Source organism: Trichomonas vaginalis, chromosome I (assembly GCF_026262505.1).
Source record: "Trichomonas vaginalis G3 chromosome I, whole genome shotgun sequence".
NCBI lineage: Eukaryota > Parabasalia > Trichomonadida > Trichomonadidae > Trichomonas > Trichomonas vaginalis.
Genome location: NC_067203.1, coordinates 6,361,770 through 6,388,185, shown reverse-complemented (window position 1 = coordinate 6,388,185; position 26,416 = coordinate 6,361,770). Strand labels below are relative to the sequence as shown.

The 26,416-nt window shown below is 33.6% G+C and overlaps 18 protein-coding genes and 2 pseudogenes across 20 annotated transcripts, besides 1 other annotated feature; 14 read left to right on the top strand and 6 right to left on the bottom strand.

The window, feature by feature from the left end:
• Positions 1–19,296: part of a mobile genetic element that runs on past the window's edge.
• Positions 1,567–2,343, bottom strand: TVAGG3_0939450 (uncharacterized protein; the record flags this gene model as incomplete). Its single annotated transcript, XM_051252855.1, has 1 exon — positions 1,567–2,343. One exon carries the CDS (start codon positions 2,341–2,343, stop codon positions 1,567–1,569), a length of 777 nt encoding a protein of 258 aa, XP_051078429.1.
• TVAGG3_0939440 (organellar and viral DNA polymerase type B) lies at positions 2,361–3,101 on the top strand (the record flags this gene model as incomplete). Its single annotated transcript, XM_051252854.1, has 1 exon — positions 2,361–3,101. A coding segment is annotated over one exon (741 nt), but the record flags the coding sequence as incomplete, so codon positions are not given.
• Positions 3,381–4,218, top strand: TVAGG3_0939430 (keratin-associated protein family; the record flags this gene model as incomplete). The annotated part of the gene is made up of 1 exon (XM_051252853.1): positions 3,381–4,218. A coding segment is annotated over one exon (838 nt), but the record flags the coding sequence as incomplete, so codon positions are not given.
• TVAGG3_0939420 lies at positions 4,565–5,384 on the top strand (annotated as a pseudogene). Its single transcript has one exon. A coding segment is annotated over exon 1 (820 nt).
• On the top strand, positions 5,482–5,799 carry TVAGG3_0939410 (ATP binding; the record flags this gene model as incomplete). The annotated part of the gene is made up of 1 exon (XM_051252852.1): positions 5,482–5,799. One exon carries the CDS (start codon positions 5,482–5,484, stop codon positions 5,797–5,799), a length of 318 nt encoding a protein of 105 aa, XP_051078426.1.
• TVAGG3_0939400 (integrase core domain containing protein family) lies at positions 6,353–6,904 on the top strand (the record flags this gene model as incomplete). Its single annotated transcript, XM_051252851.1, has 1 exon — positions 6,353–6,904. The coding sequence occupies one exon, from the start codon at positions 6,353–6,355 to the stop codon at positions 6,902–6,904; it is 552 nt and encodes a 183-aa protein (XP_051078425.1).
• On the top strand, positions 7,162–8,127 carry TVAGG3_0939390 (organellar and viral DNA polymerase type B; the record flags this gene model as incomplete). Its single annotated transcript, XM_051252850.1, has 1 exon — positions 7,162–8,127. One exon carries the CDS (start codon positions 7,162–7,164, stop codon positions 8,125–8,127), a length of 966 nt encoding a protein of 321 aa, XP_051078424.1.
• On the bottom strand, positions 8,797–9,171 carry TVAGG3_0939380 (uncharacterized protein; the record flags this gene model as incomplete). The annotated part of the gene is made up of 1 exon (XM_051252849.1): positions 8,797–9,171. The coding sequence occupies one exon, from the start codon at positions 9,169–9,171 to the stop codon at positions 8,797–8,799; it is 375 nt and encodes a 124-aa protein (XP_051078423.1).
• On the top strand, positions 9,278–10,105 carry TVAGG3_0939370 (KilA, N-terminal/APSES-type HTH, DNA-binding family; the record flags this gene model as incomplete). Its single annotated transcript, XM_051252848.1, has 1 exon — positions 9,278–10,105. One exon carries the CDS (start codon positions 9,278–9,280, stop codon positions 10,103–10,105), a length of 828 nt encoding a protein of 275 aa, XP_051078422.1.
• TVAGG3_0939360 (uncharacterized protein) lies at positions 10,210–10,683 on the bottom strand (the record flags this gene model as incomplete). Its single annotated transcript, XM_051252847.1, has 1 exon — positions 10,210–10,683. The coding sequence occupies one exon, from the start codon at positions 10,681–10,683 to the stop codon at positions 10,210–10,212; it is 474 nt and encodes a 157-aa protein (XP_051078421.1).
• Positions 10,775–11,124, top strand: TVAGG3_0939350 (organellar and viral DNA polymerase type B; the record flags this gene model as incomplete). The annotated part of the gene is made up of 1 exon (XM_051252846.1): positions 10,775–11,124. A coding segment is annotated over one exon (350 nt), but the record flags the coding sequence as incomplete, so codon positions are not given.
• TVAGG3_0939340 lies at positions 12,953–14,146 on the top strand (annotated as a pseudogene). The gene has a single exon. A coding segment is annotated over exon 1 (1,194 nt).
• On the bottom strand, positions 14,917–15,498 carry TVAGG3_0939330 (uncharacterized protein; the record flags this gene model as incomplete). The annotated part of the gene is made up of 1 exon (XM_051252845.1): positions 14,917–15,498. A coding segment is annotated over one exon (582 nt), but the record flags the coding sequence as incomplete, so codon positions are not given.
• On the bottom strand, positions 15,523–15,825 carry TVAGG3_0939320 (uncharacterized protein; the record flags this gene model as incomplete). Its single annotated transcript, XM_051252844.1, has 1 exon — positions 15,523–15,825. The coding sequence occupies one exon, from the start codon at positions 15,823–15,825 to the stop codon at positions 15,523–15,525; it is 303 nt and encodes a 100-aa protein (XP_051078418.1).
• TVAGG3_0939310 (uncharacterized protein) lies at positions 15,871–16,305 on the top strand (the record flags this gene model as incomplete). The annotated part of the gene is made up of 1 exon (XM_001325786.2): positions 15,871–16,305. One exon carries the CDS (start codon positions 15,871–15,873, stop codon positions 16,303–16,305), a length of 435 nt encoding a protein of 144 aa, XP_001325821.2.
• On the top strand, positions 16,568–17,908 carry TVAGG3_0939300 (uncharacterized protein; the record flags this gene model as incomplete). The annotated part of the gene is made up of 1 exon (XM_051252843.1): positions 16,568–17,908. The coding sequence occupies one exon, from the start codon at positions 16,568–16,570 to the stop codon at positions 17,906–17,908; it is 1,341 nt and encodes a 446-aa protein (XP_051078417.1).
• Positions 17,939–18,382, top strand: TVAGG3_0939290 (uncharacterized protein; the record flags this gene model as incomplete). Its single annotated transcript, XM_001325785.2, has 1 exon — positions 17,939–18,382. The coding sequence occupies one exon, from the start codon at positions 17,939–17,941 to the stop codon at positions 18,380–18,382; it is 444 nt and encodes a 147-aa protein (XP_001325820.2).
• Positions 19,297–21,174: 1,878 nt separating the features above from the next.
• On the top strand, positions 21,175–22,403 carry TVAGG3_0939270 (protein serine/threonine kinase protein; the record flags this gene model as incomplete). The annotated part of the gene is made up of 1 exon (XM_001325783.1): positions 21,178–22,305. The coding sequence occupies one exon, from the start codon at positions 21,178–21,180 to the stop codon at positions 22,303–22,305; it is 1,128 nt and encodes a 375-aa protein (XP_001325818.1).
• Positions 22,404–22,667: 264 nt separating this feature from the next.
• TVAGG3_0939260 (protein serine/threonine kinase protein) lies at positions 22,668–23,654 on the bottom strand (the record flags this gene model as incomplete). Its single annotated transcript, XM_001325782.1, has 1 exon — positions 22,668–23,654. The coding sequence occupies one exon, from the start codon at positions 23,652–23,654 to the stop codon at positions 22,668–22,670; it is 987 nt and encodes a 328-aa protein (XP_001325817.1).
• A 351-nt stretch (positions 23,655–24,005) lies between these two features.
• On the top strand, positions 24,006–26,103 carry TVAGG3_0939250 (spectrin binding; the record flags this gene model as incomplete). Its single annotated transcript, XM_001325780.1, has 1 exon — positions 24,150–26,018. The coding sequence occupies one exon, from the start codon at positions 24,150–24,152 to the stop codon at positions 26,016–26,018; it is 1,869 nt and encodes a 622-aa protein (XP_001325815.1).
• Positions 26,104–26,416: the final 313 nt, after the last annotated feature.

Genomic DNA, 26,416 nt, shown 5'->3' with positions numbered 1-26,416 from the left:
CATTAGCTAACATCATTACTAAAGTCAGACATTACCACTTAACTGTAGCAATACTTATGCAAACATGGAGGTTTTTAGCTTTAAACATAAAACGTCTCATAACTGACTTCGTTATCTTTCAAGGTTTCTCACGTTATGATATTGAACTCATTTGGAAACAGTCAGGTATAACATTACCTTTTGAAGAAATTTGGGAAGCATATAAGTCTCTCATCTCTCCTCGTTCATACCTTGAGATTCATATCATGACTAATACCATTAAAGTCAAAAATATTCCATGGGAACGACCAACATTGTTTTAAAGTTTAACCTTCAATTGACTGATGGTAAACAAATTCCATGCATCTCTGTCGCCATTTCTGTTAATATTTTTGCTGTCATTCATATCATCCACTTCCCCATCCGTTAGCTTTTGAGGATATGCGTTAGAATAGCTGTTCTTAAATGAAGGCTTTTCACCTTTGAGAGCATAAACTCTATAACTTTCTGCATACTTTATGTTTGAACCTCCTGAGCCATCATTGACATAAATTTTTATAGGCTTCCACCCTTTGTTCATGTTCCTGCTTCTTCCCTTAGCTCTTTTGTTCAGTAGTTCTACATCTTTATACACAGCACCTGTCTCAGTGAATTCAACAATATTTTCATTCGTTAGCTTTACATTCAAACCCTTGTCGAGTATATTGTTCATTTCATACATATAAAAGGTTTTTATTCTATATGAAATGAGAAGCAAATCCATCTTAGCTGGTGCCGTTAATGTTCCAATTGAACCAACATCAAATGTTGACTCACGAACGACAAACAATATTGTCATAAAGAACTATAGTTCAGAGTGTTTGAAAGAAAAAGAACCAGAACTGAAATCCGTGAATTTAAACTCAGCTTCAAACGCTAACGCTACATCAGATGTTAAGTTAGAGTATCCACCACTGGACCAAATTCTTTCAAGAGAAGCCAACGACAACCCTTACACAAATGTTCAAACAAATCCTTCAGATAACGTAGACCATTACCTTCTTCAGTTATACCAAACAATTTTACTCAAAGACGATAAGAAGCTTTTGACAAATCTTATAAGTAAGAACCAAATAATTCTAACAAAGGAGGACCTTGAAAATGTTATCTCACGAATAACAGGGAAACAATGTGTCATTGACTATCTCGACCCTGAAATCGAATGCTGTGGTCAAACGCCACCATTCATGAAAATAGGTAACATCCGCATCATTGAAACACCAGGAACTACAGGAGTTGAGTTTAAGTATAAATATTCGAACGAGTATACAAAACTTTCAACAGAATATAAACTTTGTTTGAAATATGTTTTAGTAAATTAAAGCAATTTGTAATATCTATCCAAAACTTCTTCAACAGTATCGAACTCATCTTCATAATGCAAACCTAATCTTATTGACTTGGTGCAGTTTTCACTAACACAATATAGCGCTTTGCGCTCGGCGCCTTTGACGCCTTTTTCTGTTCTCTTGACTGACATAACTAACTCATTTGTTTCATCAAACAGCAACAACCAAAGTTCATGACCTAATACATAACATTCATACTTTATATTTTTAGCTCTGAGTTCTCTTGTAAGCTGTTGCATTTAATATTTTCTAAAAAGTCAACTTCAACAGTCATTCGCACTGGTGCCTTCAGTTCTACAGGCTCTCCTTGAAAGTCAACAAGTCTGAATTGCATGTCTTTCAAATTATGAGGACTAATGCGAACCCATTTACCTAAATGAGTTGCTATGACAGGAACGTTTGGAATGAACATTGAATTGACTGCATAACAGAAGGATTTATATTCTACTGAACCTTTACTATTAACTCCTGAAATACCTGTGACATTAGCTATTTTAGACTCAATGTACAAACAATTACCATAACATACGTATGGAACAGATTTCATCTCAATCGTTTTGTCAACACTTTTCAAAGGAAATGTCATATGGTATGCTCCCAGAAGCAATTGAACTCTATGACTCATTCGTGTTATCTTAAACTCCTTCGCATAACTGAACTTCAAAACTCCTGCAATAAGTTTAACATTCATTAAGTTTTCTTCGTTCTCCTTGTTTATTGTAGTATTTATGAGCGCATTTAACACTCCAGCTAATGTTTCCATCTTATATTCTACATTATTGTGAAATCTTATTTCATGCTTCTTTCCATCTATTTCAAACTCCATGAAATCTGTTTCATCTGTTATAACGAATGAAGCGATAGTATTGAAGTCAACAACTCTGAAAGCAAGTGCTTCATTCTGAAGACCTAAGTTTGTTTGTAGCTTTACTGTTCCGTATTCGTTTGGGTCAGTACTTTGCAAATAGAACAACATTTTATTCTCATTAAAATATGAGTATTGCTGCATATGCGTATGAAGCTGACAGAGCTAAACGTTTATATTTTGGTCAATACTCTCTCACACTTACTGACAAATATATTGTTATCACTGATGGAAATACTGAGAAATACATAACATGGAAGGACTATGAAAAGTTTGACCCTATTTTAACTCCATGTACTATGCCATTCATTGTAAATGGTGAAGTTGTCATGAAGAATGACACAACAGTATATAAGTCTGTTCATGAAGCGTTAGAATATATGTTGAATCATAACCCAAAAAGATTTGACCCAAGCACTACACCATGTGCAATGCCTTTTATTAAGGACGGTGAAATCGTAAGAGTTCCGGATTCAACGGTTTATACTGCTGTTCAAAACAGTTTACAAAACATTTTAGCGAATATCTTTAATTCAGAAACTACAGAAATAAAATTACCATATATAACAGATGCTAAAGAAATTAAATCAAAAACGACAACATTATTTACGTCACTTAATGATTTAATGACTTATATCATTAATATTCCTGCACCAACTACAGCATTTGATCCAAACTCGACGGTTTGCAGTGTACCTTTCATTAAGGACAGTTCATTAATTACTTTAAGGGATTCAACAGTTAATGAATCATTAAAGGCGTCATTAATGAAAATCATTGATTTTAACTCATTCATGAATACATATAATTCATTCATTAATGTTTCATATGCTTCTAAAGAAGGTGAGCCAAAAACTATCGATAAAGCGGTGTATGAAATAAAAGCATCAACGACGAAATTGAATTCGTTAACTTTTGACGGTGATAGTTTCGTTAATGACATAACATCGGGGAAAACAATTTTAACGAAAGAATATTTAAAATCTCATGTTAGTGAGTTCGTTGAAATTGAAAAAGAAGGTGGAATTAAGTTCGATCCACTGAATTTCATTTTCAGCTTAGCGAATGCGGGTGTTAGTTTCGCTGAATGGACAACTATACAGAGTGAAATAAATGCAATATGGACGTTTTTGGGGTCAAAAGCGGGAATGGGTGAGCTTGTAAATGCTGCAAGAACATTAGGTGAAACAGGAAATTTTGTAGATGGTTTTAAAAGACTTGTTTCAAATGTTTTAACAAACACAAAGAAATTATTTAGATATACCATACATAACGGACGGATTTTCGAACAGGTAGCAACAAACCCTCCGGTTATGGCTGCGTTGATGATGGTTAGAGATATAAAACCACGTAACGACGGGAACGAAGAACATGAACAACAGAGCCCAACGGGCTCAGAGCCACATAGTGGCGAGGATACTGGTCGGGTTATTCAAGACATTAAAAACGTGTATCCTGAAGTTATTGATTTATTTAGAGGAGTTAATGATTCAATTTCAAAACATTCTATAACCCTCGATGAAGAGAATAAATTAACAGATTATATATTCGTCATTATTGCAGAATTAATGAAGAGAATAAATGAAAAAGGAATTGGTGATATCATTAATGTCAGCGATGTAATGATGAAAAGAAATTTTGACTCATTATTTACAAAACCGAAAACAGAATATAGTCTTTATGACGTAATTACCGAATTAATGAAAAAGATTAATGATAATAAGAGTTCTGGCGGAAGAGTTGAATTAGAAGTGAATGATGTTAATGAGAAATTAGCCGAAAAAGCAGATAAAAACCACGTTCATTATATAACTTCAGACGAACAGATTATAACGGACTACCATGGATATTTAACACGAAGTGATGAAGCGAAGACAAAAAATGTTAATGAAAGAAGATATAAATACATTCGTGCTAAAGGTTATGACATAAGCTGTACTGTACAGTATGATGTAGCTAAAGCACCAGAAGCATTTGGTTATACCGGTGAAATTTATGCCTCTACTTTCAATGTTAACGGTGTATTAGTTGAACCAAGATTTACTTTGAGAGTTAAGTCAAAAATAACGTTTGAAGATGCTATTAAAAGTAAAGCTGACAAAGTTGAACTTGACGCAACGAACAAAGTTTTGAAATCTCATAAACACAACATCTCCGATATAAATGAACTTCAAACTTCTTTAGACAGTAAAGCGACAAGAACCATACACATAAATCCTTCACTACTGTTAGAGCAGACGACATAATATTGAACTTGACCTTGGTTCAAGTGCACCTTTAGAATCCAAGTACAAGCGTAAAAGATACACTAAACTCCTTAAATAACAAATGTATGAATTGAAGTCATGTCAGAAACTTTGAAGCACATGAACTACCAGCAATGTTAGATAAGAAAGCAGATAAGAACCATACACATGATTTCTTCACAACTGTTGTATAGAAAGTATTGAAGGAACGGTTGAAGGAACTGGTGGGGATGCATTATATTGTAAACCTCCTAACTTTCCACAAGGTTTAACATCGGATGACGACATAACGACGATGAGAAACATTAGATGTAAAGATGTTTATGTCATGAAGGATGAACATAATATTAAATTCACTGCTCAAGATTTATATGACAAGAAAGCAGACAAGAACCATACACATAAATCCTTCACTACTGTTAGAGCAGACGACATAATATTGAACTTTGACCTTGGTTCAAGTGCACCATTAGAAAATCCAAGTACAAGCGTAAAAGATACTCTTAACAATTTAGATAAGAGTTGCAGGAATACCGAAGATCATGCCAGAAACTTTGAAGCATATGAACTACCAGCAATGTTAGATAAGAAAGCTGACAAAACTTATGTGGATGCAGAACTAACAAAGAAATTTTCGAAACCAGATACAATGACATTTACAACAGAAATTATAAATGGTGAACCAGCAACTCCATTTGAATTTGTTAGAGGTCTTCAACCAGATACTTTTGAATTTTTCTTGGATAATTCTATTGAACTAACATTACATTATAAAAGTGGAACAAATGCAACATTTCATCCGGGAGATACATTCCAAATGGTATTTAATGACATAAGTTCTTTAGAATATGTTTATAGAGTTATGAGCATATATGATTTAATATATCCTATAGGAGCTGTTTATACGTCTATGAATCCAATAAATCCAAACACTTTATTTGGTGGTAGATGGTATGAAATAGTTGACAGTTTTCCATTCTACACTAATACGCAGTCAATGAAGATGGGAGGTTCAAAGAAAATAGGTATTGAAAACCTTCCTTCACATATGCATAGGTTCAGTGGAAGAACATCTGTGGAAGGAAACCATTCACATTCAATAACAAAAAGAGGTTATACAAATCTTGCAGCGGGTTCGGATAGACAGGGAATGCATAGATATGATATTTCAACTGACCCAGTAGATTCAAGCACAGGTATTTTCTGTGGAACTGCAGGAAATCATACACATGTTGTAGCTGGTATTACAGACCCAGCAGGTAATGGAAAAGATTATATGCCTCCTTATATAACAATGCACGCTTGGATACGAGTTGGTTAAAATCTTTAACTTTACATAAATGAGCTTGAAAGAAGTATTCGAACAACATCCATGGAGGTCATTTAAGAAGTTCAATGAAGCTGCAAAGAGTTCGGGATTTACTAACAGAGCTGAAGTGAAAAGGTTCTTTGACAAAAATGTTGTACATCAAACAAAAATAAACCCTTACGACTACTTTTTACCAATTTACTCCAACACTCCTGACGCATACCAATTTGACACTCTCATTCAAAGCAGAAAAGGAGGACATAAACCATTCCTCATCTTCATAAATGTTAACACTCGTAAAGCATATGCATATCCAATGAAAAATAAAGGAACTCGTGAAGTGTTAAGAGTTTTACAAAAGTTTGTAGCAGAACATAGCCCAAGTACTTTAACATCAGACCAAGACAGTGCATACCTCAGCAATGAAATCACAGAATTTCTCATTAAGCATAACATAACTCACTACACTACTGAAGACCATAACCATAACATACTCGGTATCATTAACCGCTTCATAAGAACGCTCAGAGATTTAAATCAAGAGCGAGACTTTACCGAAGAAACAATGAAACATTTCATCGAAGTTTACAATTCCTCAACACATTCTACAACAGGACATACACCAAATTCAATGACACAACAACAAGAAGAAAAGTATATACAAAAGAAACGAAGCCAAACACAAAATATCAGAAATTCAACACAATTTACCCTCATTCCTGGTACAAAAGTTCGTGTAGTTCTTGACGACAAACCATTGACAAAGAAACGTTTAAGGTTAAGTCGAAATTATTATATCGTAGACTCTACGCAAGGTAATGGATATCTTATAAAAGCTGCTGACGACTCCATAGCATTTTACCCTCGTCATAAATTAGTCGAAAGTAGTAATGGCAAACTTGCTGAAACCATTGACGAAGCAAAGCGAGGAGTGGTTATTGAAATACTTGGCTATAACACAAACGATGACACTTATAAAGTAAGATATGAAGGAGGCGTTGAAGATGTTATACCATCTAAGAACTTGAGAGAGTCAAAGCCAACACATCTGGGACCATTAGAGCGGGAGTACTGGAAAGATAAAAACATGCCAGAAAGAATAAGAAAATTCTTCTAAACTTTTTCATTAGATGTAAATCAGACAAAAATAATGTTTAGGTGAAGAGGTGAGATTTCACCTGTTTTTTCACCTCTTTTTCACCTCTTGAATTTTCATGAATTTTCACAAAAGACCAAAAATAATGTTTAGGTGAAGAGGTGAGATTTCACCTGTTTTTTCACCTCTTTTTCACCTCTTGAATTTTCATGAATTTTCCCGAAATAAAAAATAACGCTAATTTTATTTTATTTATTTTTTTATTTTGTATAAAAGATATGATTTCAACAATCGGCACAACAACAATTCAAGCCGCGAACGGCGGGACTCTGTCCACAACAACAGCACCAAACTCGTTAGTCATGAATCCTACGTCAATGTTAGTAGAGATGAAAAACTTCATTCCTTCTTCATATACTTTCGAAACAAAAATCCAGAAGATAAAGCAAGAACTTTTAACAAGTAATTTAGACTGTAGTGCGAAAGATGAAGAAAATGAAGAATATCTTTATGAAATGCAGGACATTATTGACCATTTACCTAAACTACCTGAAATTCAGCATCAAAAACTAACTATTCCTGAATTCGACGAAATTGAAGTGAAACCAACTGACTCAGTAGAAATAAAGAAGTTCATACGTAAAGTAAATTATGAATTCCTTGGTTTTCATTGCAACCATAAGGTTATGGACAAAGATTGCGACATGGTATATAAGAATGTTTCTGACATATATAAATCTGAAGAATTTAAGACTTACGATAACTTTGTTTCATTAGTTGCAAAATGTGTTTGGGAAATAAGAGATAAAGATAGAAGAGGCAAAGTATGGAACGAACAAATAAGACCCGCTATGTTTGAGATGAAGAGAGCAATTGACGCCTTAGTTGTTTTAGCTGGTTTTATTTCAATGTATAATGCAAAAATGAACCCGCAATGTTCAAAATGTAAAGCAGCAATTAGGAAATATAACTACTCAGTCAAAGAGATAGAAAGAATGAGAAACGACTATGCAGACTTAAAGAAAGAAGCAGAAAAGCCAGCAGAAGATAAAATGAACATGTTAGAATTTCTGAACAAAAACTATCCAACAGCAGAAGATTTCCTTCTATCTGACGTCAAGAAGAAGTATAAAGAAACCTTCGGTATTGTTAAAACTTTTGACATACTGACAGAAGAAATAGAAGCTACGAAATTGTTTAGGATTTCAAATATACATCGTACAATTCATGTAAAACGCTTGTGAAAAAAAGAGGTGAAAAATTAGGTGAAAAAAGAGGTGAAATCTCACCTCTTCACCTAAATTATATTTTTGGTCATTTACACTCATTTACGAAGAAGTTATGACAAAGCATTTACGATGAAGTTATGACAAAGCATTTACGAAGAAGTTATGACAAAGCATTTACGAAGAAGTCATGACAAAGCATTTACGAAGAAGTTATGACAAAGCATTTACGAAGAAGTTATGACAAAGTCAAGACCCTTTGGGTCTCGCCGCTTAGCGGCTGAGTGTGAAAAATTAGGTGAAAAAACGGGTGACATCTCACCTCTTCACCTAAATTATATTTTTGTTCAAAGCTTCCACGAGAGAAAAGATTCCTCATTTGCTAAGGATTCCAAAAATGAAAAAATCGTTGATTTCGGCTGAGAAAAAACGGCAAAAACCCTTCTTCCACGGGAACAAAGAAATAAAGAAGAAATAAAGTAAATTTTTTATTTATTCCCGTGGAAGATAGAGCACTTTTATGACACTTTTTATTCACGACAAACAAGACAAATAAAGAAAATAAGAAAATACGGCGCTGTCGCGGTTCGAACCACAGACCCTGACCCCTCCATAACACCACCTTAGACCACTGTGCTACGTAGCCTGTCGACATAAGATTTTATAAATTGCATATTTGACGTAAATTTATTTCCATCTGGCTTCCCACTGCATAAGATATTCATACGTGTTTGTAAGACATTCATTAAACTTCTTTTCTATTGCATCTAATCTTGCGTTATTTTTTTCAATAACTTGTCTGTATTCTTCATCATCTCCAGCAGTGTTTGGGTCTTCACGTTTAAAATATTCATTGTTAACCAATTTTTTATCTACAAATTTTATTAGTGTTTGATTCACTTCGTTATGATAACGGTCATATTCTTTCAATACGTAAGTGAAGACAAAATGCGTCGTACCTTCAATCTTAAAGCTTAAAGAACTTTCAACACAGTTTTGAGGGTCTGTCAGTGCGTCAATGAGATAGTATTCGAAGTCAGTCAATAATCTTTTTAAAGTCATTTCATACAGGATAAAATTTAATGTTGTGAAGAAATAGTGTTTATCTCAAAAAAATAAAGTTAGTTTTTATTTTATTTATTTTTTTATCCTGTATGTAAGAACAGTAATGTCAACAACAGAGAACACAACAACTGCTATCGTTCATGAAGCCATAAATGAAGAATACGAATACATACAATATAACAAACAATTGAGACTCATTCGTTCTGTCAAAGACGACATGTACCAAATGCAAAGTATAATGAATGCTCTTCGTTCTACAAAGCAAGCATATCATTGGTTTGAAAACCAACAGGCAAAAGAACTTTTAGAAGAATTTCCTCATATGATTGCTTCCCTCGGAAAACCGAGGGAAGAGATTCCGTACGAAAATCGCAAGAATTTGGCACCTGGTTTGAAAGGTTATTATGTTCATAGACTTTTAGTAAATGCTGTAGCAATGTGGGCTTCACCTCGTTATGCTTGTTATATTTTCATGATGTTAGATGAACTATATAAAGCAGAACGTGGAGAGATGGAAAAGAAACTTCAAGCAAAAGATGAAGTCATTGAATCCAAAGACAAAAGCATACAGAAAAGAATACCACGTTCGGTACCAAAAGGAAAGGAAAAGAACTATAAGTATATGATTTATACTGAAGAGTTGGAGAATGAAGAAGATAAAGATATGGTTATGTTGCATTTAGTCAGAAGAAACAACAAAAGCTTTTACGACCTTGCTAAAATATATAAATCTGACAGAAACTGGTTCTATCGTGAAAACTTACCGATTTCAATGACACCGAATGAGCAAATAAAGGAAATTGTCAAAAATACTCTTCCTCAAACACACTATGACATCAAAGGTTGCACAATACTTACATTCAAAGAAGACTTAACATTACTGAAGGAAAAAATAACAGAATATTTCGATAACTTCAAAGAGGAAGAATGAAGTCACGACAACATTAACGAAGAAGTCACGACAACATTAACGAAGAGAGAATGAGGTGAAAAAACAGGTGAAATCTCACCTCTTCACCAAAAATATATTTTTGGTTAAATAGCTTCAGGGTCAATTTCTTCAACCATTTCACTTCCTTCGTCAATGTCAATAGAAGCTTCTTCAACCTTTGGTAAGAATTTCTGTATAACATCTTTGTTCGTTATTGTCTTCAGAGATGAAGGATAATATTTCACATTTGTTTCACCCTTCTTATATTCTTTCTGTTCGGAAAGATTCATAGCAATACTGAAGAAGTCAATGTTAGAGTTCTTTATGACAGTATAATGAGTATCTTTGACATTCACGAAGAAACTCTTTTGTTTCAAAACTACTGCTAACTCTTGTGAAGTATAACGTTTGCGGTCAATGACGATAGCTAATGGTCTGACATACTGACCAAACTTAGATTCTTTCACAAACTTCTTGTTAAAGATAACATTAACATTTGAAGCATTATTGAACTCATTCTTGATGGCAGTAGCGAGAGCATTGTATGAAAAGAACTTGCAATCTTGCATGTGTTTCATTAAAATAAAAATATTAAATTATTTTGAAAAATAACTTAAAAAAAATCTAATCTAATTTTTTCAAAAATATTTTTTTTATTTCCTACTAAAGATGTATCGGAAGTTGTCTAAGTTAGAACACTCGGAAATAAAACAACTTCTTACAGAAGCTAATATAGATGTTGCAAAGCATTACACAACAAACAAAAAGGCACTCGCTGACTTCATTAAAGACTACAATGGTGCAATAAGTTATGATAGAATTCATGAGTTCATAAAGCCGCAACGCGGCGAGGACGAAGTCCATGCAAGAGCATTTCCTTTAAATGACATTGCTATTGACTTATATCATAGACGTTCAGTACCTCATGAAGTAAGAAGAGAAATGTTTGACATAACAAATGCGAACGTTGGTGAAACACGAAAGAGAGATGACACACTGAAACAACAGAGAAGAGAGATGTTTAAAAGTGCTATAGAACAAGTTCGCAAAGCTAACGATGTCATTCGTTCCATTGACGACAAACCAAAAGAAGGTGAGAGATGGTTAAAGAAAGATGAAGAGAATAGGAAGAGAAATGTGAAGTCAGGCAATAGACTCATTGACTTTAACATCGAAGCTTTAGATGAACCAAACAGAGAATATTTACACAAACATTTTGGTAAGGTTTTCATGAGACTCTTAGAGAAAATTAAAATAAACTCCCAACAGAGATGGATGGTATGTTATAAACTTGGTGGAAAGTATGAATGTTCTACGTTAAACCTCAATAATATTGGAACATTACTACATCAGCTCTTGAAGGAGAACTTTATATCAGAGATAGAAGCAAATGCCGCAGGTATTGTTGAAATGCACTATGACTTCTTCTTGACAAACATAAAGAATCTTACCGAAATAAAGATGTATGATTTAACAGAATATGAAGGCTTAACGATGTCAGATGTAAAGAAAGGCAAACCAAAAAAGAGACCATATAGAGATGAAAGCACACTGACAAATGACCAGAAAGCCATTTTGGAAGCTCTTAAGCAAACAGGAAACCCAGCACTTATAGAAAGCTTTTGGAAAGATAATGGTGAAAAGAAGTTTTATAAGAAGAGAAGCGGTCAGTTCTGGAAGTATCTTTGCACATTACCTATAAATCTTGAACGCTACCAAATCTTCAATGAACTGAACAAAAGAACTGCAACACTTATGACAGAGGACAATTGTTTCGTTTATGCTTGCATTCAGGCTGGAGTAAATGAAGAAACTATTGACCACATGAGAGAAGTCATTCGTGTTAGAGACTTTCCTCAAAGTAAAGTACAAGAAATTTCTGACGCAACAGGTATAGCATTTAATGTTACCATTGGTTATTTCAATGAGTCAAGACATTAATGAAATAAAGAGATATATACCAAAAGAATGCGAAACTGTTTAGAACTATTGACTTACTTCTTGTTGAAGAACACTACATGCTAAATGAAAGATTACCAATGACAACATATTTCATTCGAAACTATAAAGAAATTCTCAAAGCTTGTGGTGGAATGAACATTGAGAAACAGATGAAGATTTATACAAAGAGAGAAGATAAATATGTAGTTCGTTATGATAGAACAACACCGTTATGGGATGTTATGAAAACATTGTGGGAGTGCAAATATTTCGAACCTATTTCTTATGGAGAACTTTTCACATATACTACTGACTTATATAAACAGAACCTTGCACCATTTAAAGATTTGACATATGCTCCAAAGTATTGTGTACAACTGAAGAAGAAAGCAGAGTCAAAAGAAGTAAATAAAGCTAAATGTAAATTCATACCTGAGCACGTTTTCTTTGCTGACTTTGAGTGTAGTACGGATGGCTTTCATAAAGCTTTTAACATCTGTTATGACAGTGAAGATGGTTCAGTTAGTGAAAGCATTTGGGGTCAAAACTGTGCAACAGAATTTTTGGAAAGACTCCCTGACAAGAGTTTAATATATTTTCACAACCTCAGTTATGACATAAACTTCATCTTAAGACACATGACAGAAGTGAAAGGAACTCCCATCATTAAAGGTTCACGAACAATGCAAATAACTGGTTTATATAAAGGAAGGGCAATTATTATAAAAGACTCTTACAGTGTTATAAATAAGAAGCTTAAACTATTTCCTGCTATGTTTAACTTACAAACAGGACCGAAAGAAGTATTTCCATAATAACTACTACAGCAGTGTTTTGTTAGCAAATGACAACAGAACTGGTGTCATTTCTGAAGCATGTAAGTTTATCCATGATGCAGATACATTTATGAAGAACATAGATTCCATCAAAGGTTGCAGAATAGATGAGAACCACTTCGACTTAGAAAAATATAGCACGTTTTACTGCAAACAAGATGTAAGAATTTTAAGAGAAGGTTTTGTAAAGTTCCGCAATGACTTATTGAAAGAGTTTGATTTAAACGTTTATGACTACGTTAGTATTTGTTCAATTGCTAACAAATTGTTTGAGAACAGAGTATACTTCCCGAATGGAAATCTTTATGACCTCTCAAATAAACCAAGAGAATTTATTTCGAGATGCATTCAAGGTGGAAGATGTATGTTGTCAGATAACATGAAACAAAAGAGCAAAAAGAAACTCATTGCTGACTTCGACACTGTTTCATTATATCCTTCAGCTATAGCAAGATTGTATACTTTAGAAGGAATTCCAAAAGTATTGAAGGATGAGATGCTAAGCACAGAGTATCTCATGAGACATTTATTCGATGATGACCAAAAGGAACCCATTGGTGAAAAGTTTATGTCTGGCTTCTTTGTTCTCATTAAGATAACAGAGATTGGTATACCCAGACACTTTCATTTAATAGTTTGCGACCCTGAACTAAATCCAGAACTTAACGTTCCAAGAAGTTCAAACACTTGCTGTTCATGTATGTTGACCATATAACATTACAAGACCTCATAAAATATCAAGGTGTCAAATGTGAAGTGTTGCAAGGATACTATTACGATGGAAACAGAGATATGAGAATAAGAGATGAAGTAAAGAAGTTGTTTGAGTTAAGGTTAAAGTATAAGAAAGAAGGAAACCCCTTACAAGAAATTATAAAACTCATTCTGAACAGCATTTATGGCAAAACTATTCTATCTCCTATTGAGTCAAAAATAACCATAGTAAATGACAAAGATGCTATAAGATATGCTATAAGAAATTACAACCATATAGTGAAGTTCGAAGGTTTGGATGGTTCAGATAAAACTATTTTCAAGCTAACGAAAAGCATTTGCAGACACTTTAACTTCTGTCCACTTGGTGTTAATATTCTGTCTATGTCAAAACGTATTATGAATGAAGTATTCTGTACTGCTGAAGATATGGGACTTCAAATATTTTACCAGGATACCGACAGTATGCACTTATATAATGAAGACATACCAAAGCTTGCAGCAGAGTTTAAGAAGAGATATGGTCGCGAACTTATAGGAAAGAACCTTGGTCAATTTCATAGCGACTTTGCAGAAATAACACCTGGAAAACAAAGTTTAGCTTATAAAAGTATTTTCTGTGGAAAGAAGACCTACATAGACTTACTCACTAACGATTTAAATGAAGTTGCATTTCACTGCAGAATGAAAGGCGTGAAGCAAGATGTTATTGCTTTAACCGCTAATGAAATGTTTCCTGAAGCTATACAATGCTATTACAATGAAGATAAGAACATTCACATACCTGTTGGAACATATGACAAAGACTCTGAGTTCAGTTTAATGAAACTTTACAAAGCACTTCATGATGGTCAAGAGATTGCATTCGACTTATGTAAGTCATGTCAACCTTGCTTTGCTGAAAAGTTCAACTTTTCAATAACGACTAAAACAAGCTTTATTCGTAAGTTGAAGTTCTGAGGTCATTTATTTTTGTCAGCAATGAGGTCATGAATGAGGTCATGAATGAGGTCATTCGTGATAAAAATAAAGCTAGCGTAGATTTTACAATACTGCGATGGTAGAGTTTAAGAGTTGTGCTTCAATGTAGAGACAGTCCTTATGGTCTGGAGGCAAGAACACTGGACATTTATGGTCATGAGTGGAGAACATGTCTATCCAAAACTCACGATTGAAGCCAGTTAATTTATAGTATTTAGGGTTAGGAAGTGGTGAAGTTCTTGTATGACCAATGAACTCATTTTCAACGCCTTTGGCTATATTAGAGTAAAGTATTGCTTGCTTTCTATCCCAAATGCCAGGTGTTACAATCTTTGAAAATTCATTTTTCCTCGGAAGCATTGCATCATAATTGAAAACATTCTTAAAATCATCACTTGGTTCGGAGATTTGAAATCTTATACGTAATGGATTTTCTTTCTTTTTAGCGACTTCATTGAATGGTGAATATATAACAAACTGACAGTCATGTGTTCCATCTTCATTTTCATTAAATTCATAATGAAAGTCTATAAGTTGTGGCTGACTACCTTCTTCTTTCAGTTGTGCAAGAAACTCACGTAAAGGCTGTAAAGTTTGTACTTCAATGTTGAACTTTTTCTCGAACATCTCATTAAATGAAATCATACATTGCAACAATGTTGTATCGTCTTTAAAGTATTTGTATATGTGAATGTTTTGGGCGCTTAAAGACTGTTCGTCATTTTCTATCTCGACTTGAAGTATAAAGTCAACCTTTCTGAAAGCACGTGTTATATACATAGATGTTATGCCAATGTACTTCTCTTCATTTATGTTCACAATCCAGTCTGTTGGAAACTTAAACGTTACTCTGTTCCCCTTTATTTTGACGTCAGGGTTTTCACTACTGAACGCAACAGATAAAGGTATTTGTCTATACATTTAATTCGGATAAAAATAAACCATTTACTCTTTCTTTGCTTCAGCTTCTTTAGCTTTTGCTTCAGCTTCTTTAGCTTTTGCTTCAGCTTCTTTAGCTTTTGCTTCAGCTTCTTCTCTAGCTTTCTTTGCCAGCAAACGTGGGTTCTTTTGTCTTCCAGCAGCTAATGCAGCAAGTTGTTTTTCACTAAGTTTTCTCTTTGGTCTCTCTGGCTTTTGTTCTTGTTTTTGTTCCTTCAGTTCGGATAAAATTTGCTCACGAATTTCTTTCTTCAATGCTTCAACATCTATGACACCTTGGGTCTTGTCCGTAGGGCTTGTCTGAGTCATTTGATTGCAGATAAAAAACAAAATTAAAACTTTAACCGATGTAAAATGAGCTTGTCAAAATCAGAGCGAGAGTCTATTATATTAAATGACGCAAGAGGAATACAACATCCTTTCTATTACGTAAGTCAGAGTAAAGATGGTAAAATATACGTAAGAAAAAGAAAGGTACCATTAGCGAATGCAGAGAGCGACAACATTAAGGTGCATGGCAAGGGCGAAGCCCACGAAGCCCATATAAAACCTTCTGTTCAAACTGAAAAGTCAATAGAACCAGAAGAAAAGAAGCCAGATGTACTTTCAATAACGAACCAAGAGCTTATTGCAAAGTTCGTGAATTTCATTGAAAAACAAACCGAGTCAAAGAACCCTGACCCGCCAGTGAAAGAAGTTGAGACAAAAGAGAATGTACAGTTCATTGAAAATGTCAAGAAACAACTTCCACCACGAATGCCAAGAAGAAGAGTGAGAATAATGAAGTAAATAGATATTTTTATCTGAAGTAAATACATGCAGAACGAACAGCTAAACGAATTTACTCCAGCAGAGCATATTCATCAGATTCGCTCATATTTCGATATCATAGACAATGCAGTTCAAATTGGTGACACTAATAGAAAATATTCTGACGCAAAGATTCCATCACAACCTGGAACTGCTAAAGATAACACATGGGTAACATTCAATCTCTCACCTCCTGGGTGAAAATATGTTGGACCTTTACAATACATTCATTACGTATAAAATGGAAGGTCAATTTATTGTAGATAAAGAAATTGGTTCAGGTTCCAATAAAACAAACCCACCAGGATTTTGGATTGGTTTCGATGACGCTTTCTATGCAGTTGCTGGATATCAAATCCTTGCAAATGGTCGTATCGTATATTCTCAAGACAACGCAAGAGAAGAAGCATATATAACTTCAAACTCACAAACTACCGAACAAATAAAGAAAGTAGATGTTTTCTCAAAGACTCGACATGAAGATGTATGGAGTCATTCGGGAACATGCAGAACAGGACAAATTGTTAGTGGTCCAATTACAGCAGGAAAATCATTTGATTTTAAGCTTCGTTTAAGAATTCCTGTTAGAAGATTCCTTCCATTAGAAGCTATTCGATTTATTCCAGCTTTTGCAGGAAACATTCAGCTTAAAGTAAAGTTCAGTAGCGACGCCTTACAATGCACATCTATATCTGTAAATGATATCATTGCTTTCAATCCAACTCTTAAAGTTGCATTTGCTTCAGATTCAAATCCACCGACAAATAAATTTGTTCCATGGAATGAACCATTCACTATGATAACGAAGGCAGTAGAAGCTAGTGGAACAGTTACTATTACAACTGTAACCCAGCAACTATTTCGAACAAAGATGGATTTTAATGAATGTTTCATTCATCCAAAGTCATTCTCTTTAGACCCTAACATTTATACAGAACTTGTAGAACATTATACAAACGAGGCTTTATGTTTTCCTGTTAAAGTTATGGATTGGATTCCTATGGACGGTTCATTCTCAAAGAATACAGATAGTTCAAGTGCAACATTTACAGCAGCTTATACGCCTATTAATGTTAAAAGTATTTGGGCACTATTTAGAAAGAAAGACAACTATTATGTTAATTTTGAGAACCCTAAGTTTAAATATCTTCAGCTTTCCATGGGAGCTTATGGAAATATGCCTGCAGAACCTGAAAAATCATATGGACCTGTATTTTATGAAATGGTTGCGAACGCTTGCAATACAAACAATGATATGATAGGATTTAATGAAGATGTTAAGAGGTCATTGGTGGATGATGGTAGTGTGGAACATAAATGGGATAGCTATGACAACACACATTTCTTATGTGGTTTTCCAACAGAAGTGGACTTTTGCTTCCAGCAAGGTCAAACATCTACTGCTCCAATAACATACAAATTGTCTGTTAAAGGACCTATTGAACTAGCAACTGAAAATGTACCAAAGCCACTTATTGGATTTATGAGGGATTGTTGCTTTGCCATTCAGGTGCGTGCTAATGGAATCCCAATAATAAGATTAGATGACTATAACTTAGCTACGGACGACAGTGAGGAATAAAGGATGAACGTTTATTTTTAAAGCTTATAAATGAGTTCTTCATCAAGCTCTCGTGAACCTTCACCATCTATGAAACAAACTTTACCAAACGATTATGGAGCACCTATTGAATATTTCTTACGAGCTGCTGCACAATGGCAAAGAGCAGTCTCACCAAGGTTAGGTGTTCCACCAGCTCCTGTCAAAAATAGCATTTGGTCAAGTCCTTATATAAAATATGGTCTCCCACTAGGTTTGCTAGCTACAGCAGGAGCAGTTATGATGTTGAAAAGAAATAAAGCAAATGTTGTAAATAATACTGAAGTAGCTGAAGTTAAACAAACTCCGACACCATCACAAACAACACCTTCAATGACTCCTGAACCTATGAAAGTACAAACTCCTGTTCAAAAGTCAACTCCTAAACCGACTCCAACATTTAAATCAGAACCTACTCCTCAAATAAATCGTAAAACTCCTGCGTTTCCTTACTGAAAAAAAACGTTATTTTTATTTAATATTAAAATTTTTATTTGATTGAAATGACGACTAAAGTCACTGAAGCAATGAAACAAAAGTTTTTGGTAGAATACATTAAATCAGGAGCGGTTCCAGAAGGTTTTTACGTTCATACTATGAAGGATGGTAGAGTTCAGTTTAGAAAGATAAAGCAACCATTAGATAGAGAAGGTATATTAAGGAAGATTAAACTTCATGAGGACAACATTGCTGAACTTAAGAAGAAGTTAGAAGAGTTGGAGAAAGGAAGAGAGTTATAAAGCAATGAATTCAAGTGGGTGAAAAAACAGGTGAAAAAAGAGGTGAAATCTCACCACTTCACCTAAATTTATTTTTGTGCTATGTTTTCATACGTGTGAGGTGGTGATATCATTAATTTTTTATTTTACTGAAAATTTTTATTTGGATGTAAATGACAGAACAAAAGCAACTCATACAAATCGAAAAATATAACAAACATACATTTAAACATTTATTCTTCCTTCCTGAGCATAACATGTTCTTTACACTTCATCCTAGACCAGTTGACTTTTCATTGACTGTGTATAAAGATTGTCATGGTAGTTTTATAAAAACTTATGATGATGAAGGTAAGTTAACAAGACTATGCATTTCAAAACTTGAGAAACTTTATGACTTCAAGTATGACTACAATAGAGTTAACATTGACGATGAAGATATAGAAGAAAATTTATGAGAACGTTTATTTTTTCATTAGTGAGTTCGTTAGTGAGGTGAAATGGTTGGCGGCTTTGTAAATATTTAAGGTTAAGTTAGTTTTTGCGTTCATGTTGTAAAATGTACGTTAACGGTTTTGTAAAGTGTCAAATTCACAAGTATTGGGTAAGGTGGAACGCAGTGCCACCATACCCAAGACTGGTGTACTAACTTTCTATGTCCTCTTTGAAAACATTTGTATAGTTAAGATATAAAACTTTTGACATAAGTGTTTCAATGTCATGAACTCTTATAGAACCACTATATAATAGTCTAGCAGATATACTATCCCAGTCTATATATTCTGCTTTTTTCAAAACCTCTCTCACAATATTTTTCTTATCTAATGGTATACGTTCCATCTTACCTATAGGTATCTTTTCTTTTAACTCTTTCAATATATTGTTTGTGTCTGGAATATGTTTGAGACGGTCCATATAGTTGTCGAAGTCATTGCATATAATCTTTGAGTCTGGGAATATTATATGGCACAAATGGGATATATAGAAACTTCCACCGAACAAATCTACAAATGTTAGACTATTCGGTAGTTTCTTAAGTTCTCTCAATATAATATCTTTACATTTACTCTTATTTCCAAAGAACGGTAACGGTGGTTTTGTAAAATTCATTTATATATATATAAAAATGTTTTTTACCTGAAAAGTGACAGAAAAGTGACAAAACATTTACGAAGAAGTCTTGACAAAACATTTTACGAAGAAGTCTTGACAAAACATTTACGATGAAATCATGAAAATTCAAGAGGTGAGAAAACAGGTGAGAAAACAGGTGAGATCTCACCTTCTACCCTAAACTTTATTTTTGGGTCATTTACACTTATTACGAAGAAGTCTTGACAAAACATTTACGAAGAAGTCTTGACAAAACATTTACGAAGAAATCTTGACAAATTCAAGAGGGTAGAAAAGAGGTTAGAAAAGAGGTTAGATCTAACCTTCTACCCTAAACATTATTTTTGTCTGATTTTACGAAGAAGTCTTGACAAAACATTTACGTTCATGTTTGACAAAACATTTACGAAGAAGTCTTGACAAATTCAAGAGGGTAGAAAAGAGGTTAGAAAAGAGGTTAGATCTAACCTTCTACCCTAAACATTATTTTTGTCTGATTTTACGAAGAAGTCTTGACAAAACATTTACGTTCATGTTTGACAAAACATTTACGAAGAAGTCTTGACAAAACATTTACGAAGAAGTCTTGACAAAACATTTACGAAGAAGTCTTGACAAAACATTTACGAAGAAGTCTTGACAAAACATTTACGAAGAAGTCTTGACAAAACATTTACGAAGAAGTCTTGACAAAACATGAAAACATATATAATTTGTGAAAAGCTCCTGGAAGACCCGTATATATAAGACCTTCATTATACTCATCAACTTCAAGGCTAGAAGGCACGAAGTGCCTGGAAGCCTCACTACCTTTTTTTTTTTTTTTTTTTTTTTTTTTTTTTTTAAATTACTAAATTGATCAAAACTGTTAGCAATTTTTTATTCTTGTTTTGAATTTTCCCAAAATAACGTGTATTTTTGGAATAAATATTGAATAATATTAGTTGAACAATTGATTTTTTACATCAGCAAAATATGATTGAAAAATTCAAATTCTTATTGAATTGTATTATGTATTATAATGTCTTTATATAATTAAATTCTTAATTTTTACTATTAATTATGATGCCTCAGATTAATTGAATATCTATATTCAAAATTCTAAAAATGTTCGATTACAATTGATGAATTTTGTTCATTTTAATTAATTTATGCTCTATTTGCTATTTATGTAGTCAATTTTTCAATGATTTTATTTTTGAATTCATTGAATTCATAAATTTTCATTTTTATTTAATATATGTGATATATAATAATTTTTATAAATGAGAAAAATAATCAACTGTTAATATTAATTCAAAAAATAATTAGCTCGAAATATAAAATATGATCTAAAACTGATTTTCTTACTATAATTCATCAAAAACAATTCTATTTTCGTCAAAAACATAAATTCTGAACATTATTTTGCAATCAGAAATGAATACGCAGATTAATGATAACTATCTCGTAAAGTACAAAATTGGAGCAGGTTCTTTTAGTAAAGTTTATCTTGCCGTTCACAGGAAAACCCAGATTGAAGTAGCAATTAAAATGATATCCAAAAAAGCCAATAACGATGATGGCAAGCAGCTAATCAGAATTCAAAGAGAAATTGAGATCATGAAGAAAGCACGTCATCCATTTATTACAGAACTCTATGAGGTTTATGAAAACGATGATTTTGTCTTTCTAGTAATGGAGTATTCTCCTAATGGAACTATTTTGAATCATATTCGTGATATTGGGGCTTATAGTGAGCATGAATCAGCAGTTATCTTTTCTCAACTTATACTTGCAATGAAACATCTTCAACGATCATGCAATGTTGCACATAGAGACCTTAAGGCAGAGAATATTCTATTTGACATCCATCAAAATATTCGTGTTATTGATTTTGGTCTTTCGAATAGTCCTAACGATGATAATTTAATGAATACACAATGCGGAAGCTTAGACTATGCATCGCCAGAAATGATTCTTGGAAAACAATATATATATTCGAGTGATATATGGAGTGCAGGAGTTGTTTTATTTGCAATGACTACAGGACATCTTCCATTTGAGGACTCAAACATGTCAAGACTTGCTCAGAGAATCATTTTTAAGGAGATCGATTATCCAACGAATCTTTCACGTGATTTATTAGATCTTCTTAAGAAGATGTTAGTGAAGGATCCAAATCAGCGTATTAATTTAGATGAGATTATGCGACATCCATGGCTTCATACTGCCATTCAGTATGTTAATGAAACAATTAATAAATTCGAATATGATAACATCAAAATTACAGAACAGCTTCGCCAGTATGGCGTTAGATTTGAAGATGTCGTCCTTGATTTATCAAACAATAGAATCACGCCAAACACGGCAATATATTCTATGATCAGAAGGCAAATGATGACAAAAGGAATTGTTGATATGAGAAATGCAGAAGAAATATTAAATAGAAGAGGTTCATTATGTGAAACTGTCGTTCTACCGAGATTGATCAAAGCAGATACTGCAACTCGAATAAATCGCAAATCCTTGCCTATTCCTGTCCGCTTATCCAGACACTTAGGATGAAAATTGGTCCAACTCTCATTAGATCAAATTAATAACGCAATTATTTTTGTTTATTTTTAATTTGTTTTCAAATAATAAAGCATATTATTATATCGGTGTTCAAACGATTTGGTTTTTTCAATAAAAAAATAGATAAATTTTATTCTCACAGTTCGATAACACAAGTAAAGCCATAAAATCTGGATCGTATGCTAGCTGTTGCTTTCTGTGATAATGAATATCTAAATGGCAAGCTCCAAAACACAGGACATGTGATCCAAATTTATTTCCAATATTGGTCGTGAATCACTTACGAAGAAAATTGGAAATCAAAAATCCATATATTATAATGGATATTTCAAGAGATATCAATGCGTTCTGAGTTAGATATTCATAAGAATTGAATTTCTCTTTGGCTTCTTTTGTTTATAAAGATTCGAGTTGATTATAACATCAGCTGATTCTCTTCTGCTATTGGCGAGTGGAAGTTTTGGCAAAAGGTTGACTTTTAGCGTTGAATAACTTGATGCCTTTAAATTAGCGTTCATTATTGCATAAGACAGTATGGTTCTATATTGTATGTAATAGGCAACTGTACCTGGAGACGATTCACCGTTTTCTATTTCATATTGAATTTGATCAGAATCATATCCCAAAACATCAAGTGATCTACAAATCGAAACGGTATCAACAGTTGCCTTTCGCAATTTGATACGCATTTTATTAACTGCATCAGATAAGAATGGATGTTTAAATATATCTGCAGCTTTGATTCTGTGAGCGGGATTCTTTGCAAGCATTTTCTTCAGTAAATCTTTAATTCCGATGGAAAGATGTATCGGAAAAGTAATGTCCATATATAATATCTTATGAGTAAACGTAGATAAATCAACATCATAAAAAGGAAGATGGCCACAGACCATTGCATAGAGAACAATGCCGCAACTCCATACATCACTTGCAAATGAATAAGGTTTCCCTTGTATTACTTCTGGAGCTATATAAGCTGGTGAGCCGTAATGTGTTATTGAAACTGCTTCTTTTTCTAAATGCTGACAATATCCGAACTCGGATAATTTTATGTTTCTGTGACTATCGAACATGATATTTTCGCATCTTATGTTCCTGTGTATGACTTGACACGAATTATGTAAATAATTTACCGCAAGAAGAAGTTGTGTAAAGACCGTCGCTGCATCTTCTTCATTAAATTTTCCCCTTTCACTTATTGCCTTGACCAAATTTCCATTTGAACAGTATTCTAAAACCAAACAAATATAATCTTTTGAATCAATAACTTCGAATAGTTGTGAAATAAATGGATTATCAAATTTCTGGCGCACCCATAAATCGTTTTTGATTATATCCATTTTGTAATTTGATGTTTTAGAAATCATTTTGATTGCAACTTCATTTTGAGTGCCTTTATGAATTGCTGAAAATACTTCTCCATATCCTGGATTCATAAGATTGTGTCGGAGCTCATAGTTGCAAAGGATTGACTCCATTTTTTAGATGGATTGAAAATTGTAAAAAATAAACAATTGAAATTGTATAGGCTCAATTTTATTTGGATAAAAATGGCCATATTTGTATTCATATGTTGGTAATAATTATCTTTTTTTTACATCTTTTTTCACTTTATGGGGGTTTGACTTATTGAATGATTTACACAGTGTAAATCGCAACAATATTGATTTTGTCCAATCACCGAACATGATCTGACGTGTAAAGTTCGCATTTTTTTACACGTGATATAAAAATATTGAGCTCATGGTAGTAAAGATATCATTTGGATTACGATTGAATTGAATGCCAACGCTGAAATCAGTATTTCAAAAGTTTACATATTTTTTTGGCATTCTATGCAAGGAATATTTAAAGAAGGACTCGTCAAGAAGCAAGGCCACATTATTAAAAACTTTAAAGAAAGGTGGCTCGAACTAACATATGATAAGCTGGTCTATTTAACCCGAAAAGATGGCGAATTTAAAGGCGAAATTCAGATCCACAAATTCATGTATCCCTTCTTGAATAAGACCTTTAAAGTCCAACCCTGCTTCACTGTTGAATCAGATACCCATAAATTTTTCCATTTTGTCGCTGAAAATGAAAGAGAAGCGGAGAGTTGGGTAGCATCAATTGAACTAGTCATTGCAATTCGTGCAGGTGTTGGAAGAATTCGAGATATGTCCATATATAACACCATTTACAATAATTATATTTTAATTTCAGAACTCCTTTACCAACACAATAAAAACAGTATTCAAGAAATTGTTAACATAATGAAAGATGCAATAGCCCAAAATGTTTACACCCTTACCGAATGCCTGAAGATGATCGTGGCAATTCAAAAAAGACGCAAGATTTTCACGATATTCTATGTCGACACTATTACAAATCTATTACGCTCTATGAACGTCCAATTGGATCGAAAACAAGTGGATATTCTTAGAGGAATGGAAACATTTTTAATCAAAAGAGGTTTTATTGACAAAGAAATACCCGATAAGCACAAAAATCTTACGGATGAGGAAATTGTTCTCAATTGCAAATCAGGCGGAATGAAATACGTCGTTTTCAAAGACGATCTCGATAAATTCAAAGAAATTTACGATAGCCTTTCCGAATCTGACCAATGGGCAGCACTCGCATTCTCAATCAAAGTCGGTTCTCCTAACATTTTCAAGTTTTTACTCAAAAAAGGCCACAAAATCCATTCAATGGATTATCATAAGGCCTTTTTAGGCGGAAACCAAGAAATCCTTGCTGCCCTTGATTTTAAGAAGTACGAGCTATCACCCGAAACCATGAACAAGCTTGTTGAACGACATATCTTAGATGGATATCGCGAGCTCGCAAAAGATTTCCCTCCATACTCCTACAACTGGTCATCCGCAACCGAATCGTTTAACTTCAAGCAGTTTTTCGAAAAAGTTTTTGCGGCTCCTGATCTCAATTATTCGGACGAAAGCTTTTCGAACGCTTTGATCGAAGCCTCCAGATATGGCTTCACCTCAATCTGTAAGTTACTTGTTGATTTCGGATCTTCAGTCGAAAGGACAAATCTTATTCGCCAAACCCCCTTCATGGAAGCAGTTATTGCAGGTAATTTCGAAACTGCTGACTTCCTCCTTGAGAAGAACTCCGATATAAACTTCCAAAACGCTAAGGGACAAACTGCATTATATTTATGTGCGGATTTCAACAGAATCAAGGCTGTCGACTACCTCCTCAGTCATGGAGCAGATATGAACATCGCAAATGAGAAGCTACAAACACCGTTTTTGAGGTGTATTATCAAAAGTTTCATGGATCTCGCCAGAACCTTCCTTTCAAAGAAGTGTGATGTCTCTATGGTCGATGAGAAGGGATTCGCTGCTATCCACTACTGCTCAATGTATGGATTAATGGATATGCTCAACGAATTGATCGAAAACGGCGTTGACATCAATATGAGAGATGGCGAAATGAATACACCGGTCTTCATTGCATGCAAAAACAAGAGATTTGACGTTGTCAAAATTTTAATCTCAAATGGTGCCGATTACAACGCTCCAAATAACGTTGGAAAGGTTCCTCTTCTTGCATCTATCGAAGAGCATGACGAGAAAACTGCTCTTTACCTTCTCGAAAAGGGAGTTAAGATGTCTGAAGATAATGTCGCGGCATGCAAAGACATTGCTAACAAATTCTCAATGTCCAATGTTCTTACATTACTTTACAAACTGTAGTAACTTTATTTATAGAGCGAAATAATTTTTTTTATTCTTATTATTTTTATTTCTTTATTTCTGAATATGTAAACGTGAATTTTAAAACTATTTATATAATTTTTTTAGAAATTCAAATGGATGTTCAAATATTTGTGATTTATTGACCATTTTCCTAAATCTTTTATGTTTGCCACTAACTAAGACTTTAATATGAAAATGATCAATAAGATGTGCCATATATAAATCTTTTTTCCTCACAATCTATGAAATTCTTTTGGAAATAACAATAGAAAATACTAATAAGTCAGTTAGAAAGGTATGAATTTTTATATGCGTTCTTGCTTTTTTAATACTATTATTGATACATGTTGTTTACAAATGGAAATATTGTCAAACTGGAGTGCTCTCAATTTTTA